This window comes from Amphibalanus amphitrite, unplaced genomic scaffold (genome assembly GCF_019059575.1).
Source record: "Amphibalanus amphitrite isolate SeventyFive unplaced genomic scaffold, NRLGWU_Aamphi_draft 000678F_arrow, whole genome shotgun sequence".
NCBI lineage: Eukaryota > Metazoa > Arthropoda > Thecostraca > Balanomorpha > Balanidae > Amphibalanus > Amphibalanus amphitrite.
This window is the reverse complement of record NW_024882172.1, coordinates 286,713-306,539: the sequence shown is the minus strand read 5'-3', so window position 1 is coordinate 306,539 and position 19,827 is coordinate 286,713. Positions and strand designations below refer to the sequence as shown.

The 19,827-nt window shown below is 52.9% G+C and overlaps 1 protein-coding gene across 2 annotated transcripts in view; it reads right to left on the bottom strand.

Moving 5' to 3' along the window:
• LOC122364459 (DE-cadherin-like) overlaps positions 1-19,827 on the bottom strand; it is a 132,426-nt gene that overhangs the window by 72,386 nt on the left and 40,213 nt on the right. The window contains exons 1-2 of one of the 2 annotated variants that reach the window (XM_043334833.1): positions 18,863-18,984; positions 1,058-1,173 (exon numbers count right to left, since the gene is read on the bottom strand). In XM_043334833.1, coding sequence (XP_043190768.1) covers positions 1,058-1,173; positions 18,863-18,866 — 120 coding nt within the window. In that variant the 5' untranslated portion in view covers positions 18,867-18,984. Of the gene's footprint in view, positions 1-1,057; positions 1,174-18,862; positions 18,985-19,827 lie in introns of those variants that run through there. The other variant, XM_043334832.1, reaches the window with a different exon arrangement.

Sequence of the window (19,827 nt, the reverse complement as noted above, 5' to 3'; positions counted from 1 at the left end):
GTAAGTGAATAGTGGACACTGGGCAGTGAACAGAAGACAGAAGACGGTGGACACCGGGTAGTAGTCGGTGGACGGTGGACGGTGAACTGCAACCAGTGGATGGCGAACGGCGGTTGACGGTTGTCAGTACAGCGGGCCGGGCGGTGAGTGATGAACCACGGGCGATGGACGGTGAACGCTGCCCGGCGGCGGCTACAGGCCCACGCGGCGGTCACGGCGGATCACGACACCGACGGGGCCTAGTTCCGGTGGTGGGCCTTCAAACCCGCCTCGGTTCCAGATCCCCGGCCACGTCAATCGGCCGCGCCAGATAGTCGGATATCAAACACAAGAAAAAAAAAACGGCAGTGGAGGCAACGAAAAAGGAAATAACCCAAGTTTAAGGTAACAAGAGTCTATTATAAGCCACTGGCACTGGCAATGTTCAGCTGATGAAAACGAATAGCCCTCTATAGGGCAGTGGAATAGCGAAAAGGAACAGGTTATGGAAGATTAATCTGCATTCCTTGACCTCATGCCCGGCAAATACGCTCTCTGACCCTTCACATTACCTCAAGACTCATATACTTTGGCTCTAATATTTATCAATTACCTGGTTGCCGGCGCCAGGAAAAGCGTCACGATGCAATATTACTTTGTCTTAGCCCAGGCGGAAGGTGTAGTTATTTATTATTCAGGGGGCCGTAATTTGGCTCCAGGGATGAAGTGGACAGGCTCCATTTTTCATGGTGGTCCACACGAGTGGCAGGTCCGAAAAGAGCGGTCAGATGAGAGAGAGAGAGAGAGAGAGAGAGAGAGAGAGAGAGAGAGAGAGAGAGAGAGAGAGAGGGAGAGAGAAAGAGAGAGAGAGAGAGAGAGAGAGAGAGAGAGAGAGAGAGAGAGAGAGATCCTTTCTGCGCCCATTCTACATCGCCGTTACCAGTCCAGGTTTGTGTCTGAAGTAAGTCGGTGGGACGACTTGACTACCACTTTAGTTTCAATTGATTTGTTTCATATTGAGCCACACTATCCTTTGCTTTCACATCAGAAAGGCAGCTCTATATCGCGCGACACTTACCGTAATGAGTCGAGTATTGTTGCGCGTGTTGGCAGTGACGTTTCTCGTAGTATAGACCCTCTGCTGAAAGACGGGGATCTCATCTTGTCGTCGCCGCCGCCTCCGCACTTCACCACCTGTCAGACACAAAGGTCAAACATGGGTCAGGTGAGGTCACAAACAACTGAGCAATGAATTAGCAATGGCCAGATTGAATTCATAGCCACTTGAAAGGGTATACAACCCACAGAGGATAGCATATATTCTCAATTCTGTTCCATCTAAAGCGAAGTGACTGACTACCCACGCACAAACAAGTTTTGACGCAGCATATACAGGAAGACCTATCTAGCTAATTAAGCCCAAGCTCTAACCAAATTAAGTCCAATGTGCTGGCATAGTGAGTGGGAACACCAAGTCGGATAGAGCACTGGTATAGCGCAGGGAAAGAGCGCGGGAGCATCACCCGCAGTGAGCTCCTCTGTAGTGCTCACTGCTCACAGTCGAAATAGCGGGACCAAAGGAGCGGGAGAGCGGGCGCGCCAGCGAGCAAGGGTGAGGGTGAGGGAGGGAGGGAGACGAAAAAGAGGAAAAATAGAGCGGCGCTCGGACCGGTCGGCCGGCGTGCCACCAGCAATGAGAGCACGGCTCATTACACGGGAAGCCGGAGAGCGGCCGGTGCCGATGGATGTAAACACTCGACCGGATCGGTGCGGCGGACGGTAAAGCGATCACGGTGGCCGGTCGCCGCACACTGGGCCGATCGCCAGGTCTAGCACGACATGGGTAAAAAAATCGGACTTTGTGGATGTGCTATGAAACCTATACCAATTTGTTCAAAAATGATCATACTACATTGCTGTGGTCTTTGTTTTCCAACACAATTGCTATTTCATGGCGAAAACTCAGCTTAAACACGAACTTCGGAATCGTTTGGACCGAACTCGTCCCCCGCACTCTTCGACAGCGTATCTTCGATCCACGAAAACAATCACAATTTGAGGAGGAATTCCACATTTATATGCATCAAACGATAGCTCCGGGTCTGCAGAACACACATAACCACATGAAAATGGCGAACTCTTACTTGGTTATGATGTATTTGTACCACAAAGATTTAAAGACGAAAATATAATTTCACATAATTGATATCACACACAAATAGACTTTTAACCCGCGACCTGGTGGGGGGGGGCTATTTTTTGCCCCCCTCAAGACTTTTCGATATATCTCCAGAACCACTGCGCCGATCGTCACCAAACTTTCAGTACCCTCCCGGACATCAATTTTACACATTGTGACCAAAAATTTTTCCAAAGGCTATGATAGGTTGGCCGTAAATGACGTCAGAGTGACGTCATGTTCTGCCGTTTTCGACCTAAAAAAGGGTTTCGCGGGAAGAGCTGTCAGGCCTATAGCTTTGCAAATACAGAAAAATGATACGGACATAAAAGCTGTAGAATGGACAGTGCTACAAACCTGCTATCTCGGATTTTTGAAATTTTTGGATTTTGACCCCCAAAAATCAAAAAATAGATTTTTTGAATATAATAGCCAAAAAATCCAAAAAGTTTTTTGAATTTCGAAAAAACGGAATATATATGATAGTCCTAACCGCCTTCTATCTACATACCAAATTTGAGATCGATACCTCTTTTTTTGGCCAAGTTATAGCGAAAAAACTGTTCAAAATTGATGACGTCAAATTTTCAAACTCAATTTTCAGCAATTCTAGACCTCGTAGCGCAAAACAAAGACCACCATTAGACTCCCCGTGACGAGCTGCATCGAATCAATACCCATTTTATGCAAAAATATCAACTTTGAAATTTGACCTTTTTTGACCTGACCTTGACCTGACCTCCACCAGAAAGTGACCTAAACCGTACCTGATGGTCTTATAACCAACACCATTGAGTTGGAAATGAAAAACTGGCCATAAAACATGCATCGCATAACCTTAGTAAAGTTGGGTTCATGTGGTGACCCTTGGTGACCTTTGGTGACCTGACCTGTGACCTGACCTGGTATGACCAGTGACCTCTAACAGCAACATATCTACTAGGCAACTGACGCCCTATCGCTGATTCCCGACAAAATGCGTTTTCCTCGGTGTTAGAGCGCATTCCCTAGAAGACCCGTGAACGGTGAAACATTTCATCTTTGACCTGACCTGTGACGTCATCGGTGACCCCGAGGTCAATAAAATTTGGTTTCCCACGGCAAATTTGACAGGCCTTTCGAACGCCGTTTGAATTTTTCGGATCCGTTCAGTAGTTTCGGAGATACGAGGGGGGGGGGGCAAAAAATAGCCCCCCCCCCCCCACCAAGTCGCGTTATAAACAGACCCCACCAGGGCGCGGGTTAAAAAAAGTACCGCAAAGTACCGCTTCGAAAATCTCGCTACATGTCAATGAGTCATTGCACTACAAGATCTAACAGTCATTTCTTGCGACTTTTTGCGACTTTGGATGTAGCAGCCAAACATCAACCCGCGCCGGACCGGTGCTCGGCGTCAAACGCGCCGGGCCGGGAGGTGTTGATTGAATGCACTCCCCTTCTAACTCGGCTCATGGGCCACATAGCGACACGTAGTAAGTGGCATTCGAAAGAGCGCCCAAAATTCCAGATAGCGTAATAAGTCATTTCTAGGTCAGGTCAAAGGTCACGTCACCAGAGGTCATCAAAGGTAAAATGTTGCATATAACAACATTTCTCGAAACACCGGCCCTTACCTTGGGGACCAATAGAGCTACATCGTCGCAGAAAAGTGCATTCAATTGCTCTTTTAGCGATCTTTCTGAAATAAGCCCTCAGATTTGGCTTAACCCTCGCCCCTAGTGGTGTTTTTCCAGCCGCGAACGTATAGAAGGGGTCCGCTAGACCCCCCTGCCGTTTCGCCCCTGGTCGAGCTAGAGCTTTCCGGAAAAGACGAGCGTGTTGCCCGTGACAAGAGAAAGCTGATGATACCCATTTGTAAGGCCCTAGGTCATCGGTTGATCTTCCAGGTCAGGTCAATGACCCAAAAGTCGGGAAAATCGGGACCAAATAGAACGTCGTAAAGGGTGACTGCTATGGGTTTTTTGGGTGCTGATCACGAATATAATGTTATTTATGATCATAGATGATGTCTTCATACATTTAGGCCAGGTCGGGTCGGGTCAGGTCAGGTCAGGTCAACCAGTAAGGGTTTTGCCGGGCATTTGTAGTAGGTGGCAACCGCCTCTGACAGCTTCGTAACATGTTACGAAGGCACCAAAGCTACATAGTAAATGTTCAAATGGTTGCTAGATTCGAATTCAGCTCAAAAAACTAGCCTATAAACATGTAAAACTCGAAAAATTGACCCAAGGTCATCAAAGGTCAATGACCTTACCTGACCTTCTGGTGACCTTGACACCCACCCTAATGCATGGGAGCAACATGATACCCCATGCTTGAACGCTTTAAACCACGAAAAGACTGCAAACTCGCGGCTAATGCGAGCCGACATACGCTGAATCGCGATTCCGGCCAAACATGGTCTCAAAAGAAGGTCACGGGTCAAAGATCATTAAGGTCAGGGTCATGAAATTTTCATGTTAGCTGTGAAATTAATTATCGCGAGAGTACTGAAAGTTTCGTTGCGATCGGCCGCTTTTTACGCGAATTACTCGCGAAAAACCGAGGATTCCGTTCGAAGATACAGGCCCTGTCGCGCTAGAATGGCATATCGGCCCACTGTGCGCCGGTCGGCGGTCGGCGGTCGGGGAAGCAACTCGGGTGAACTCAGCCGGTAAATGGTCGAAACCGCGGCTACACGGGCCGACAAGGGGTGAACACCGGCCAGCACGGGTCTGGCACGGGTCTGACCGGGGTCTGGAAAAGGTCTGATACAGCCTGGTACGTGTCTGATGAGTCTGAGATGGGTCACACACACGACTGGTGGCTTTGGAATATAAGTGTAACTTTTCGTCTCATCGAACTGTTGCTAACCAGACGATAGACCCAATACCAACTGTACCATAAATAAGTACATTGGTCCATCTAATGAGCTGTAAACTCTGAGTTTCAATCTGTGAGCCAACACAATTTGTAACTAAGCGTCAACGATGGGAAATATTCCTTTCCACGAATCAGTCATCAAAGAGCGCAATAAGAAAACAGTGAAATGGAGAATGAAGAAACAATTGCATTGCAATAATTTCCTTCTCTGTTTCGTTGAGCTACGCTTTTTTATGATAAATTGCACTGTGCCTTATGGTCATTTGCAAAAGCACATGGTGGTCACTCTAAAAAAATACGACCACAAGGAGCAACTCTTCACCCTGGCGTAGTTCAACTTATGCTAACGAGTCCTGGGCGAGCAGCCAGCCAAGAAATGTTGCACGATCTCTCAGCCCTGCACCTGGATGAGTCAGCCTTTTTACGTCACCGTCTGCATGTATGTCGCTTTGTGTCACCGGCCCTAACAAGCAGGGAGGGGTACTCAGGGGAGGGTTTTGAACTCTGACCCTGTGCAGAAATGGTGCCGGAAATTGCAGGGGCTGATTGTCATCTAGTCGGGGGGTGCGGAAGGGGGAGGGGTTGTCGGAGGGGGCAGGGTGACCCCCGAGGGACCAGTGTGCTGTTGGGACATCACATCTGTAGTCGAAATAGCCTGGACTTCCGTCCAGCAGCGCTCGGCCGTGCAGTTGGGGCCGCCACGGACACTTCCCATGATTATCACTCGCTATGCACATTTTGCAAAAGTAGCCCACTTGCAGCTTATGAGTCATTCCTGCATATCCCGCAGACGCTTTGCCTTCCGACTTCCGTCATTTCGCTGCCACAAGAGGCTTGAAATCAACAAGCAGGTCACGAAACAGGCTATGTGGGCACACAGCTGTCAGCCTTTAAAGTAAATTTGTAAGCAATACTAATATCAGCTCCTAAAATTGACAATTTACCAAAGAGTGACCGTTCACCCAAAACCCTTCTTTACCCAAGATGACTTCATACTTCATATCGCTCATTTAATCGGATAATCTTCGAAAACTACCAGCCGTTTTGCTGTAACCGCTTTATAGTTGATCTTATCGTCATCAAAACCAGCATAACCCTCTTTACGATACTCGTCTTCTTCAAAGCTAACCAATAACGATTCATCAAACGTCCACAAACCGGCCTCAACGATGCCTCGTATTCATCCCCTGGTATCAAAGTGTCCCGCTTCTGACTATAGGCCTCTAATCGCTTGACGTGCGACGCCGCCGAAGAACCACCGTCGACGTGCACTCCATCAAGTCGCCGCACTGCGCGGGACTCGGACTGCGGCGCACTGAGGCGCTTTCATCTCGTCTTTCCCCGCCAGCGCGGCTCTATAGACCCAGTCGCATATTAGCTGATCGTTCGCGACACAAAATACCCATCGACCGTTCACGGTGGCGCAGACCGGGCCGCATTCACGCCGGGTTTTAACCGGCGCGGCAGCTGGCGGGCTGATGCTACACCCCTCGGCGACAGACACTCGAGTCCGTGTCATGCGGTCTTTGACGACAGCGCCCGGCACTGAATGGCGATTTGCACCTCAAAACGGTCGCCACACACTATCCAACCGCTGCTCCACATATCATCCCTCTCTGCGCCGTCCGGGACCGATCGTGCGCCAGCCAGGGAGCGTGGAGGGCCAATTTGGTCACGGTGAGCCCCGGGAGGCACCGCTCTAAGGACACTCGCGGCACGCGGGACAGAGCGACACGCGGCGCGACCCGCGCCGTGCGCCCGACTCGCGGTGTCTCAAGGGCACGGCCATTGTGTCTCCGGAGCGGTAATTGGGGGGTTAGCTGGGCTCCCCGCAGCGGACAGACCACAGGAAGTGCCAACGGCCCCAGGTAGGGAGCGTCCCAGAGACGCCAGACACAGAAGAATGCGTCAGCGCCGGAGAATCCGCCGACAAAAACCGGAATGTTAGATGGAATGAAATGAGTTACAAAAAGAAACGCATTTTAAAATCCTGTGCATGTTAGGTGTGCAAGGGTGACTGATATCAAGGGAAAGGAGCCACTTTGAACATTATTGGAAATTGAGTTAGGTCATAGAAAATACGTTTGTTAATTAAAGATGTAGAACTGTAGAGCCACAATTGCGGAGCTAATTCTTCACTTTAATCCAAAACTTGAATAAGTAGCCTTCCCCGTCAGCATCAAGGTATTAAGCCAACAACGGCAATGACCCCACCTCATCGACTCCTGCCGTACCTGACCTGACCTGACCTAGCCTGAGACCTGTGGCCCGTGACCTGACCACTTACACTCTAGCCGACGCTACGATGATCTAACGCAATTAGCGCCGACACATCACGCAACGTAACGCCCAAGTGACGGTCCCGCAATACCTGTTATCGACCGTGAGGTTGTTGGGACAGACAGAAAGGGATAAAAACTCTGCTGGCCCGCGCATGCTGAAGCACCCGATGCGTAAACGTTCTGTGAAACGTCTCATTAGACGTGATTGCCTTATCAGCGGTAATAGCACGCCTGACGATTTTAATAAGGCACGAAAGCCCCACGACAGTGTGGTGGGCGGTGGCATATATAATTTGAGTGGACCCTTCACCAATAGCGATCTCTGGATGTTATGCCATCAAACTTCGCAAACTTTTTCGTGACCTTCGCCATTAGAGACAGGAGAGAAGTTGACAAAAACTCGTCACAACTTTTCAACTCAATCCACAGTTCGAAAACAGAGGCAATTTTCGAATGGCTTCGGAGCTCGACGCTGAGTCTCGGATCATTTTCGGAACGACAGAGAAATAACTGAGTCAGCGAAAGATAATTCATTTCACGAAAAAAATAACACATTGTAGATTGGTGAATATAATATAACGCATAAAATAATAATGCGTTTTATTACACATTGTTTAGGTACCTTCTTATTTTATCATTTTTTATGTAAATGTTTGACGCACGGTTGCAGCCCATGCGCCTCCGACCAAAATTAATCAAGCGGCTCTCAAGTTTCACCGCTCAAACGTAACAAACTCTGTCCATTCCGCCGGTAAAGGATGGTGATTGGGGAATCCGAGCGCCGTGCCCGCTCTTCCGGTCGCGTAGTTCCATAGGCGGTCAACAGATGGCAGGATGAGTATTTTACGGGCGCCGGGCACCGCGTGACCGCGGCGGCGGCGAAGCGGTCCGGCCAACCAGCACGCGCCTCAGGCCAGTCGGTACGCCGCGCCGAACGACCGAGCTGAGAGGGTGCCCTGAGGGCTCTGTAGGTACCGCTCCGTTCTGCAAACTGAGAGATGCATACAGCGGCACACGGGCGGCGGGGTGACCGGCGGCCGCCGTCGGGGAGGGCAAACACGCCGAATCACAGTCACCGATCTAATCCGCTTACAAGGCGACCGAAATGAGCTCATGAATACGAATACGGCGGCCAGCTGGCTGCCGGCATTCTGTGCAAGGTGGCCACGGGAGGGAGCCGACATGAACAGTAAATGGCCGACCGGAAAGGCGGAAAATGCGGCATATCGAGTGTGGCTTAGTTGGGGAAACATTCGCACCGAATACGAATGAAGCGGCGGGTGATGCAGAATCGATACTGAGGTAAATGTAAAACTTCCACTCCGCCAATTGCGAACAAAACTACTAAAATTTATACAGTCGCTCTATTCTAGTAAACAGTCGCGACGAAATCGCATGAAAGTCACGTATTCGAGGCCCCACAAGCTGCCAAACGGCCGACCAAACAGTATTTACCGCGGCGGGCGGCGCATTTCGGCCTCTCGCTCCGGACGCCGACAGTGTCCCAGGGGGACGCCGCTCCGCACTCAGCTCCACACTTCCGACGCGTCGGCAGCGGACGATCTCGGCGCCGGCGAACGGATGAGCAACGATCGGCGCGTCCGCCGACAGCGCCGACGGGGCGGGAGCGGGCAGAAAAAGACGACAGAGTGGTCACTGATGCCGGAGGCATGAGAGGCTGGACATTCGGAACTGGGCGCATGGAAAGGTGTCCCGAGCGAAACTAGGAAAAACTGATAAATATAATGAAACAGAAGAATTGAGAGCTTGCGGCTGCCAGTTCGCCGCTCCATGAAATTCGATCGACTGACCTCTGATCAGCATGTGCATATCTTATGGTCGTCTCCTTTTTAGTGTAAAAAATGCATTAGATATAAAATAATATGAAACTGCGGTAATAAAAACAGCAGTCCATCAGCACCACAAACGGAGCGATGGGTGAGACCGCAGGGGATCTCCATCAACTGCTGCGCCCTGCATCGGTCGTGCCGTTTCATGCCGCCGGGGCACTGTTTATCGCTCCCAGCGGCCGACGCGGCGCGGTTCGGGCACAGGGGCCGAGCAAATAGGATTAGTAGAGTGGCTAGGCAGGGCGCAGAAGGGCAAACAGAGGGCCACCGTCGGACAGAGAAGGGGACGGCCCTGGGACGGCAGCACAATCCTGACTTCCACGGCCTTCCACGGCAACAGACCAGAAAAGGGACGCGCGGACCCGCCCGGGGAGGGTCAATGATTGGAGATCGGAAAATGAGACTGTCTGCCTGCCGTCGCTGATTGAACCTGGCGGACTGAGGATAGGGAAAGGAGCCGCGCTCGGCCGAAAGTCAATACTCTCATCAGCGGGTCCAGTGGTCTCTGGCCATTCCCGCGCCGGTCAGGGTAGCACCGGGAACAGTCTCTGTTCTCCCGTGTGATACACCAATAGTCGTACATTTCCGTGAGGACGTTAGCGGCCGCAGGCGACACTGCGTCGGCGAGGTCATGTGCAAAAGTTCGGAGGCTACACGGCAGCGACGGAGAGAATTACAGACACGTTGCGCGGAAGGAAGGAAATTTGGCTCAGTTGGAACGGGAAATCGGGCATCGTCGAGTCTGTGGTATAGTAGCACTAGCAACAGGGACAAAAAGAATGGAGGCTGGAGAAACATGAGAAAAGGCGAGCCAGAAACCCAGGGAACACGCCGGGAAATTCTGAGACGGGACGGTCAACAGGTAGCATGAAAGAAGAGTCACCACCACAGCCCCGGCACGGAGGTAACGGGGATGGAGATTGGGGAATGGAGATTCAAGGCCGTGCGTTGGTTTCCAGTGAAGTGGAAGGTACGGTTGAATGAGAAAAAGTGAGATGGGTGAGATGAAGTGAGACACGGGATAAAAGAGACAAGGCGAGGTGAGTTGCAGGTGAGAAGAGATGAAGTAGGGGTTTAGGCATGATAATAAATCAGGAATAATAACCAAAGTAAGGTTAAATTCAAACTTGTCTGCAGCGCTAGCGAATAACTAGAAAAAAAAACACACATTGTCACAACGCTAGCAGCATACGCAGCTAAGTTCCAGCGTCCCAGCCTGTTGCTAGGTTAAGGTACCCATTCCGACAGTGACCTGTCAGCCTCATCCCCCGTCACTCTCTGTCCGCCACCTCCAATCTCCAGCCTGCCACCTCCCGTACAGCCGCGCGTCTCCACCTGAGTTCTCTGCACGGCCGGCCGCCACAGGGCCCGACACTAATGCATGCAGATGGGGGCCCTCGGGCGGCGGCCGGCACCGCGCGACCGGCGGGAGGCCAGCGCCCCGCCGCGCCGCGCCACCCCCAGTGACGTCATCGGCCGTGACGTCACTGGGGTGGGCCCTGCGCAGTCACCTGGCGGAGGGGTGTCTCGGGCTGACACAGCACGAAGATGCAGTGTCGGACGGGGACAGATTTTCAGGGTAGTGAGGGAAGTGCAGTTACTGTGGTATATCGCCCCTCGCGGGAGCCGTCTGCATACATATTATGTTACATAGCGCAAAGCTGGTGCTCAATTTGCATGCATGATAATAGCATAACTGCATGGCTTGTGCATTAATGCATCGGAGGCAGATAATGCACAGAATTAATGCATTGGTCCGGCGGTAAAATCTCGTCAGGTAATGGAAGACATTCCGTCAATATCCCAGCCTTCACCGTATAGTGACCGTACCTATACATCAATACCAGTGAGCACCTGAAACCGAGTACGATGCAGTGTACAGAGAGCAAACTCGGCGGCACGACCTGTGGAACCCCATCCCACTCACCGCAACCGCACACAAAGCCGACACCAGTGGAGCATTATCTCGGCCCTCGGGCCGGCTCTCGTAGAGCGCACACCGCGCGCAGAGAGGCTTTCAAAGGAGACACGGAAGACGCAGAGACAGAGACATGGGAGACGGAGACATGGGAGCGGAGTGCGGTGGCCGCCCGTCAACAGGCAGGTAATGGCGGGGGCGGGGGCGGGGGCGGCCGGAGCGGCGGCGGGCGGCTCACGCACTCGGTCGGTCTTTTCAGTCGGCATCAGCCGCCGTCGCCACCTGCCAGGCGAGACGGACGGGACGGCGGACGGCCATTGTGGCGCGGCAGAGACGGAGAGTGGCGCGAGGAGACGAGCGGCGGCGCGGGGGAGATGAACGGCGGCGCACCTCTGCGGCTCGGCTCCTCTCCACCGGGGAAGGGTGGGCGGAGGATCAGGTGCGCCCTGCCCGCCGTCCAGGGAATTAGTCCTGAGCAGCGCGGCACTGGTCATTACACGTCATACCTACACTGGATATGAGGCATTTCCGCCTGACTAACAATCTCATATGACTGGGAATAAGTATGATGTAGTCCACCTTCCATTACGTGGTCAGTATGCGCGACTAATGTGTCCAACGTCCATTGGTGCTCGCAAATACCGATATGATTTATGAAAAAAGACTGAACGCAACAGCTGAGAAAATGCATCGAAACACATCCAGCGCACTGTTATCGATATCCAACCACCTCGCCCCGTATGGCAACCGAAGCCGAAATATCCCGCGCCTTCTGAGTCGATACGCCTTGAACACCAACGGTCGCGTACTAAATCACTCGACAGCGAACTTCCTCTTACACCTGGAATCCCATTTGGGGTTCCATCGGCGGCAGTCAAGTGTGGTAATTCAAATAATTGACCGCCGCCAGAAAATCCTCCGAGGCGGAGACTCGGGACGCAGCTGCGCCCGCCGGCGCTCTAATAGTAGCCGGCCCGGTACGGACCGCGACTCACGTCCGTAACCAGATCGCTCAGCTCCCACAATTAGCCGTCACCGGCGCCCACGCCACGCAAAACGGCGGGAAACGCCGCTCGAAATACGGCGGGAGTCGCTAGACGGAAAATGCCGGGAAACGTCAGGCAGAAAACGGTGCGAAACACCACACTGAACACAGCGGGCAACGGCGGTCGGCGGGACGCAAAACTGCCGGAAACGCTAGGCGGAAAACGGCGAGTAACGCTAGATGGAAAACGGCGGGAAACGCTAGACAGAAAATGGCGGGAAACGCCAGGCAGAAAACAGCGCGAAATGCTCGACGGAAAATGGCTGGAAACTCCACTCTAACGCCCGACGCAAATAGGCAGGAAACACGAACAGAAAACGGCGGGAAACGTGGGACGACGGCGGCGGTAGAGTACTGAGGCGCTGACAACGGTCCGATACGCCCGATGACACCGGCAAAGGTCCAGGAGAACGGAAAGGGTTCAAGGTGTTCGGTGGGTAGGCGAAAACACGCGCAGAGGGGCGCAAAGACTCGCGTTGGTGTGAGAACGACCCAGCCAGCGACACCGCCACGAACCACTACCGTAAAAGCACACACAAACTCGGCTGAAGGGCTTTTAGTGCGGCGGCGTGACCGGAAGAGGTTGTGGCGCAAAGGGTGAATTCAAATTCCTGTCAAACAGTTCCCCAATACGGACATCCTCATTCCTCTACCTGTTCAAGCGAGCGTTCTCCAGCAATCACAATCAAAATGACACTACTTCTAGCACTAGTTAGCACTGGCCCGCTGTCGAAAGCTCAGTCTGTGGAGTCACTCTGTGAAACGTTTGTTTTTGGATAAAAGCTGGCCATTTGGACGCGCGGAAGGGTAACGAAATGGGCCGGTAGTCCCGACTAGATGATGATACAGTATCACGTGTTGTTGTTTTCGCCTCAGAGTGGGCGTTGACTGGCCGCAAAAACTGCCCCGCCGGGACTCCGGTCGGAACATCTGGGGCGAATAAATCGCCATATTTCCAGGTGAAACGCAGCACAGGCGTGCCTATTCCAATACAGGTAGCGGAGTAACAACGCATACTGCGTTATGATGCGTTGTTGTGTTTCGATTAGACCATCGGCGAATGTTTTTCAAAACAGAGTATACGAGTAGAAGCCAGCTAAGTCCGCCATCTTCGTGGCCAAAATATGGCGAAAGAATCTGCTTTGGAGCGCCGGCGGCGAGTTTTTATCGACAGCACCTTGGTTTTAGACCTCAGCGCAGCTACTGTGATGACCCATTGTCTTCCTCATCGGAGGCGGATGTTTTATGAGGCCACTCTCCCACTGTGAAGGTCAAATTTAATTCATCGCCGGTATCAGAGAACGCTTTCGGGCGAAACAGCCAAGCAGAAGCTGTCATAACTGCTATCGCAGTTCAGTTCTGCCACCGCCTGGTTCTTCCTGTCATGACCCTCGTTACCGAGTGTACCCCATCTGATCCCGTCCACGAGCCACCCTCCAAATACTGAACAGAGATAGGTCAGCGCGCTCCTGGAAGAGCGAGGACTCTTTGAACCGTTCCCACACGTAGTCTCCGATAGTGGCGTCTGGACGAGCCAATTTCAAACAAAGGGCCCTAATGCGGTCCTATGGCATCCAATGGCGCCGCTCGTCCAACTCAGGACCGGTTTTAATCGAGATAATTATCACGTCCCTGCCGGGCCGAGGCGACGCGGCGCACTTTGGCTCAGAGTGGTCGCTCGCCGGCCACGACCGGCCCTCTCGGCCTCGGACACATGTCGTTCACGCATCACGGAACACCGGACCGCGATGACACTGGACGGTGATAGGCATCGACAAGATTGGCTGGCGTTTTGGAGCGAGCGCCGTCACGGATATGGTGGGGATATGAGGAGATCCCAGCTGACGAACTCATGGACGATGGTGGTCTTGGTCTGATGTGGTCACAGCTAATATTTCATAAAAGCTAGGCACGCGTGAAAAACTATTGTTCTCATGGCTCAGTTATTATCATAGATTTATCACCTCAGCCAGAGAACGCACAACTCACCTCAGAGAACTTAAGATTTTCCGTACAGCATACTAAGTATCTTTGAGAGCAGAATCACAGCAATTTGTCTAAGTCGACTAGCTTTAAAATGATACATTTAGCCCATTAGAGCCCTTTCAATCCATACGCCTGAGTAGACACTCATTGCATGCGAATACACTCTGCACTCTGCAGTCTGCATTTTTGGAATAAGTCATAGGTGAAAAATCAGCATTCAGCATGCTAGTTTCTTATCTTTCATGCTAGGAAACATACCAATGATCTAAGTGGACTGTCACCAGACACCAGGAAAACGGCAATTCACATTCCAGACCGGTCGCGCTGTCTCCCATAAACACAGATTGGAACGCAGGATGATGTGCTGTAAATGTAAGAAAAGCATGCTCTCCCTTTTCTCCATTTAGAGAGAACGATACAAAGGCATGGCAATTTCTAACAAAACAATCACGTTTCACTATTCCATTCAGAGTGAAGTTGCAGAATGGCCATTGAAATTTTACAACTGTTGGATACAGTTTTCGGCAAATGCATCACCACCCGTTTCTCCTACAACGAGAGGAACTATTCTCTGCTCTCCTGGGCGAAATTAGGACCTTGCCGCTGATAAGCTCACTGACATTCAAACACCCCCGTAGTTTTAATTGGACTGTACAACATAATGAAGTACGCTCAAGGTCCGTCATAGTTAACGAAACAGTCAGACGCAGGGAGGACATGTCCAGAAAAAGTATGATAATGTCAGTGCGCCGGCCCGTCATATTCAAGCGTTTCAAAAACACACCAGCAAACGAGCGCATTTTTCCATTCAAACAGGCCCACAAAACCAGCACGCTGAGTATTCAGCGGGTGGCGGCCGTGACTCGAGAAAACACTACGACCACACAGATAGTTCGGTACCACACCCTGGGCCCTGCACACACCACCCTCCAATGCATAACTTGCAATCACAGAGCCATAGGTCAACTCCCGTCAAGCAGCCTTCACCTCCCCAAACAAAAACCGGTGACACGAGCGAGCGTCTCGCACGCGGCCGCCCAGTCGCCGGCGTACCCGGAGGAATAACAAGCCGGGTGACGGACTGTTTTTACCTTGAGCACGCCCCTCTGGGCAACTCTCTCCTTGGACAATCTGCACGCAGCGCGGCAGGGCAGCATTGACAGGCAGTCGACGATCCGCGCCGCCGGCCCGCCCGACACTGCCACCAGAAAACACGAGTGAAAAAGCCGCGCTGACAAATGCTCAACAATGTTTTTGTTCGAAGCCGCTTAGTTTGGCAGGATCGGCACGATCGAGGCATTAGTCTTGGGGTCGAAATCGACGCTGATAACTTGATTCAATTCACTGCCTGTAGCGAGCGGTGGTACTACACAGGCGGGCAACCAGCCGACGGTGGCGACCAGGGACAAAAACAAAGGTATCAGCAGGGCCGGGAGATAAATGTGAAGATTGTGTAAGATCTTCAACATATAGCTATGGGATTTCCTTATCTTATGGAAGTAAAAAAAAACTAGAAACAACTCTGCGTACAGCGAAAAAGCTAAGGAAAATAATTTATGATGAATAATACCTAATGAATAACAATTTGCCGATACCGATCAGTCCTATTCCACCTGGCATAGCAAGAATTGGTATGATCATTGATCTTCAATTTCAAAACAAGCCCAAGAGTTATGATCTAGCCATCCAAAGATTCACAGGCACCTCGTTACACCTCCCAGTTTCCCAGCTTGCGGTGACCGCTCATTGACCCCTCGCCATCTACCGCGCACCAAACACCACCCTTGCAGTGACATCTCACCATCTCCCACCCAGTGACAGCACACAGAGCGCCGAGCGCCCACGCCCCAAACCTCAGACAAATACGACCCGCCACCCATCTATACGGGTTAGCGGGTCACCGGTCATAGATCCGGCTTAGGGCCGTGAATCGGCTCTAAACCAGCACGGGCTCACGCGTAGGAGGAGCAAACGGGTCAAGGGGTCATAAGTGGGAGAGTCATGGAGAAAAGGCCGTCCAGTATCCTCACAGGTAGGCATTCTCCTTCAAGCCCTTCAGCTCCACCTTAGGTACCCTTTAGACCCTTCAGCTCTCCATTAGGCCCGATTGGATGTCGTATCAGCCATTTAGCCGTCAGATATCGAACGGATACTAGTAACGCACAACACCTGATCTGACAGACTTTACTGTATTGGTGTATGGTCCAAGTACAGTGTAAACAAAGCCCAACCTCATCCCTGAAGCTCTCGTCCAGCCCTGAACGCTCCCACCCCGGTACCGGGCCCACCCCACTCCCCCTAACGACCTGACCGACCCAGCAGTGAGAGCTGGCCGAACACAGCTAATGAGACCTGTCAACGAGACAATCACCGTGCACCGGCCGGCACCTCAGTGCAATTAGTGCACAGCTCAGCAGTCACAGTGACTAGTGCATGTCTCACTCACACACTGTGCACTGGGGGGGGGGGGGGGCTAACGACCGGTGCAAAGGACGAAGATCTGCCAGGTGAGGAGGGCGGGGCGAGAGGAGTCCAACAGTCGCGAGCTTCTCACAGTGGACATCTCAGGTCACGTCTAGTGGCCACAGCTGTACCGCTTACCGCAGCCACACACGGGAGGGCCGAGTCGCGACTCTTCCCACGCCTTGCTGACCGGAGTTTCACAACGTGAGGCGGCCGCACTACGTGTCTGAAGGGCAGCGGGCTGATCTGAGCTCTCCGTGCCTGACCGCCGTTTGTCCAGACTCCGTGGTTATCCACGGCCCACGCCGGCAGCTGTGCCTGTTCGCACTGGACCTATCTTCAGACACCATCAGCCTATCCTCACTTCAGACAGGATAGAACGTACCTACTCAGACGAACATCCAGCCACCATGTCTACACGCCTGAAGTGCTGTTACATCCACTTAAGATACAACATACCATTTCTGATTCCGCATTCATGTTATATGTGTAGCCCACTTAGTGAGTATTCTGTCGGCAGAAGCTGGTAAGAAGGCACATAGACGATCGAGTATGTATCTAAGCGCTTCCGGGGACCGTAGGAAAGCGATGATGACCCGCTATTCAGCCGGGCTAACGGTCATCTGTGCGCCTTGTCGGGCTCATCAGAAGCTCGGGTAGATAAGAGGCTGGCACGGAAACGGGACATTGATGCTATGTCTGAACGCGATAGCCTCCTGGCTAAATCGGGGCCGCAAGATTTGCTTTGAAGGCGAGTGCTGCGGAAAATCAGGAATGACTGTTTCTGGAAAGGGCGGCGGATGGTGGACAGTGGACGGGGGGTGGACGGTGGACGGTGGGTGGTGTGCGGTGGACGCGTAGTGCGCAGTAAAGGTGGTAGTGGACGGTGGACGGTGGGTGGCGACTGCAGTTTCGAGCTGTTGCAGCGGCCAGCCTGCGCTGCCACCCGACACCTCGTAAAAACCCGATTCCAGCCACCGCTCGCCAATCGTAACCCAACCACCTCACTAAACCACCCCGCCGCGACGGCGCCTGAACCGCCGAAACGACTCCATCCCCGTCCTCTCCCCTTGCCAAACCACCAACACGTCCCAGCAGCCTCCGCCAGGTGCCAGAGTCTGCCGTCACGAGCGCGAAGAGGCCCTTCTCCCTGCCGCGCCACGCTCGCCGCAGTGGCACGAGCGTGGCGCGGTGGCAGCGCGAAAGCGGCGAGAAAGAAAGGTGGAACGCGCACCGTTCCGGCGACTGACTTCTCGGCACAAAAAGGAATGTTGTTGGGATGCAAAGACAGTGTACCGTTCACTTCCGTCTCGGCGTGAATACGGTGATAAGTCACAGACGGCCCGTGGCGTAGACTGTTTCGACGAGGTTTTGCACACTCAGCTGTTCTGTTTTCGACATGTCCCTTCTTTTTATGCTATGCCGCGCGGTGCCAGGTCGCTAACAAGCTCTGTAAGTACATGAGATTCTGCGAATTTCATGCTAAAACCACCGGACTAAAATGCAATTGCTTGTCCAGTCCGACAACAATGGATTCCGAGCGTTGCATTCCCTTTTCCGGAAAACCAGCCGTCAAGAATTACAATCACGTGCACGAAAAGCTCTCAGTGAATGCACCACCGTAAAAAGCAAAGTCGGGTCAGACACATCCCAAGTTCAAAGGCAGAATCCGCCTCAGCACAGGATGCAAGCGTCAGCTTTCAAATGCTGTCCTTCGTAGGCGCTTTACAACATCTTGTGGCGCCTCTCAAGCACCGCGGTAGCAGGGCACTCGCTCGCCAGTCGCACATTCACAAAGCCAGGTCTGCAGCACCGTGCCGACCTCTGGTGGCGGCGGCAGCAGCGAACGGAGCAGCAATCGTGGCAGAACGGGTTCGTGAGTCAGCCGGCCGGCCGGGTCGGCCGCTGCGGCCGGCGCGGCGCACCGGGCCTGCCTGGGGCCCGCAGCGCCGCCGTCCACCTGAAGAACCGGAATCCCGGCCCGCCCGGCCGCCGTTCAAACCGAGACCTGCAACGGCCGATCGTCCAGCGGCGACCGGTGGGTGGACCGACCGACCGGTCCGGCCGGCCGGCGCCGAGCCAACAAACCGCACCCCCCCCCCCCCCGGCCCATGGCCAGCGAGCGAATCTGGAGAGCTCGCCCCGACTGCCAATGCCGTCAGCGACCAGCCGATTTGAACGCTGACGGCTCACCAGAAATGGCGGGATAACTCAGCTGTGCTTTAGTGTTTCCTCTCTGTCGCTACTGTGTCCCGTGCTGCGACCCACTCCAGTTTGGCTGTTGTTGGCCGTACTCACCCATTTTTCGGTTGCGCTCCTCATCCGCCACAACCGTGGGTGAGACGACGTCCGACGAGAGAGGGAGAGAAGTAATAAAAAAAACGAAAAAGAGACGGAGGAGACAATGTTGAGGACATTGGCGCCGTTGGGGATGGGGGGTGGGAGACGCGCCACTCGCGGCCCGCCTCTGTTGTCACCGTCGTCCCCTCTCACTGACTGACGTCTGTCCTCTCGTCTCCTCCCTCGCCCTCCCCGCCCTCGCCCCTCCCCACGGACTGCCGCTCCCCAACCCACCTCCGACCCAGCTGGTCTTCACACTCCAGAGGGGCCACTAAACTTTATTAGGGGACCCTAATACCGATTAGTGTTTCCTCTCTGTCGCTACTGTGTCCCGTGCTGCGACCCACTCCAGTTTGGCTGTTGTTGGCCGTACTCACCCATTTTTCGGTTGCGCTCCTCATCCGCCACCAAAAGCCCAAGCAGGGATGTTGGAGAAAGAACGCGGCCACACGGGGAGAAACAATGGTAATCGGCCCGTCCTAAGTCATAAATTAGCCCGCGAAATTGGCGAGTTGGGCAAAAACTGGGCGGTGAGACGTAGCATAACTCCGCCTGGACAAAAAGTCGAGTCGTGTCGCCGTTTCGCAATGGATCGGGGGCCGGATCGGGTGTGAGGGGCGGTTCCCATTCTGGTGAGTGAGGCCGCGCTCACAATTCGCTACCGGACAAACGCTCCAGAAATAGAAAAGCGCGATCAATGGACAATATAATCTAAAGCTAGGACGCTGAAAACGAAAGTCGCAACACTTGTTTACAAAATGCACAAGGAACCACCTAAGCCGCAAAGGGTGAGAACCTCCTAAATAAGTGATCTAATGGATTGGCGTTCGATGACATATACCTAATCGATTGTGGTATCTAAAGTGATAATGCCAGATGCATTTTGACTTAGAAGCTTTTTCAAGGTGGCACGTACCAAACAA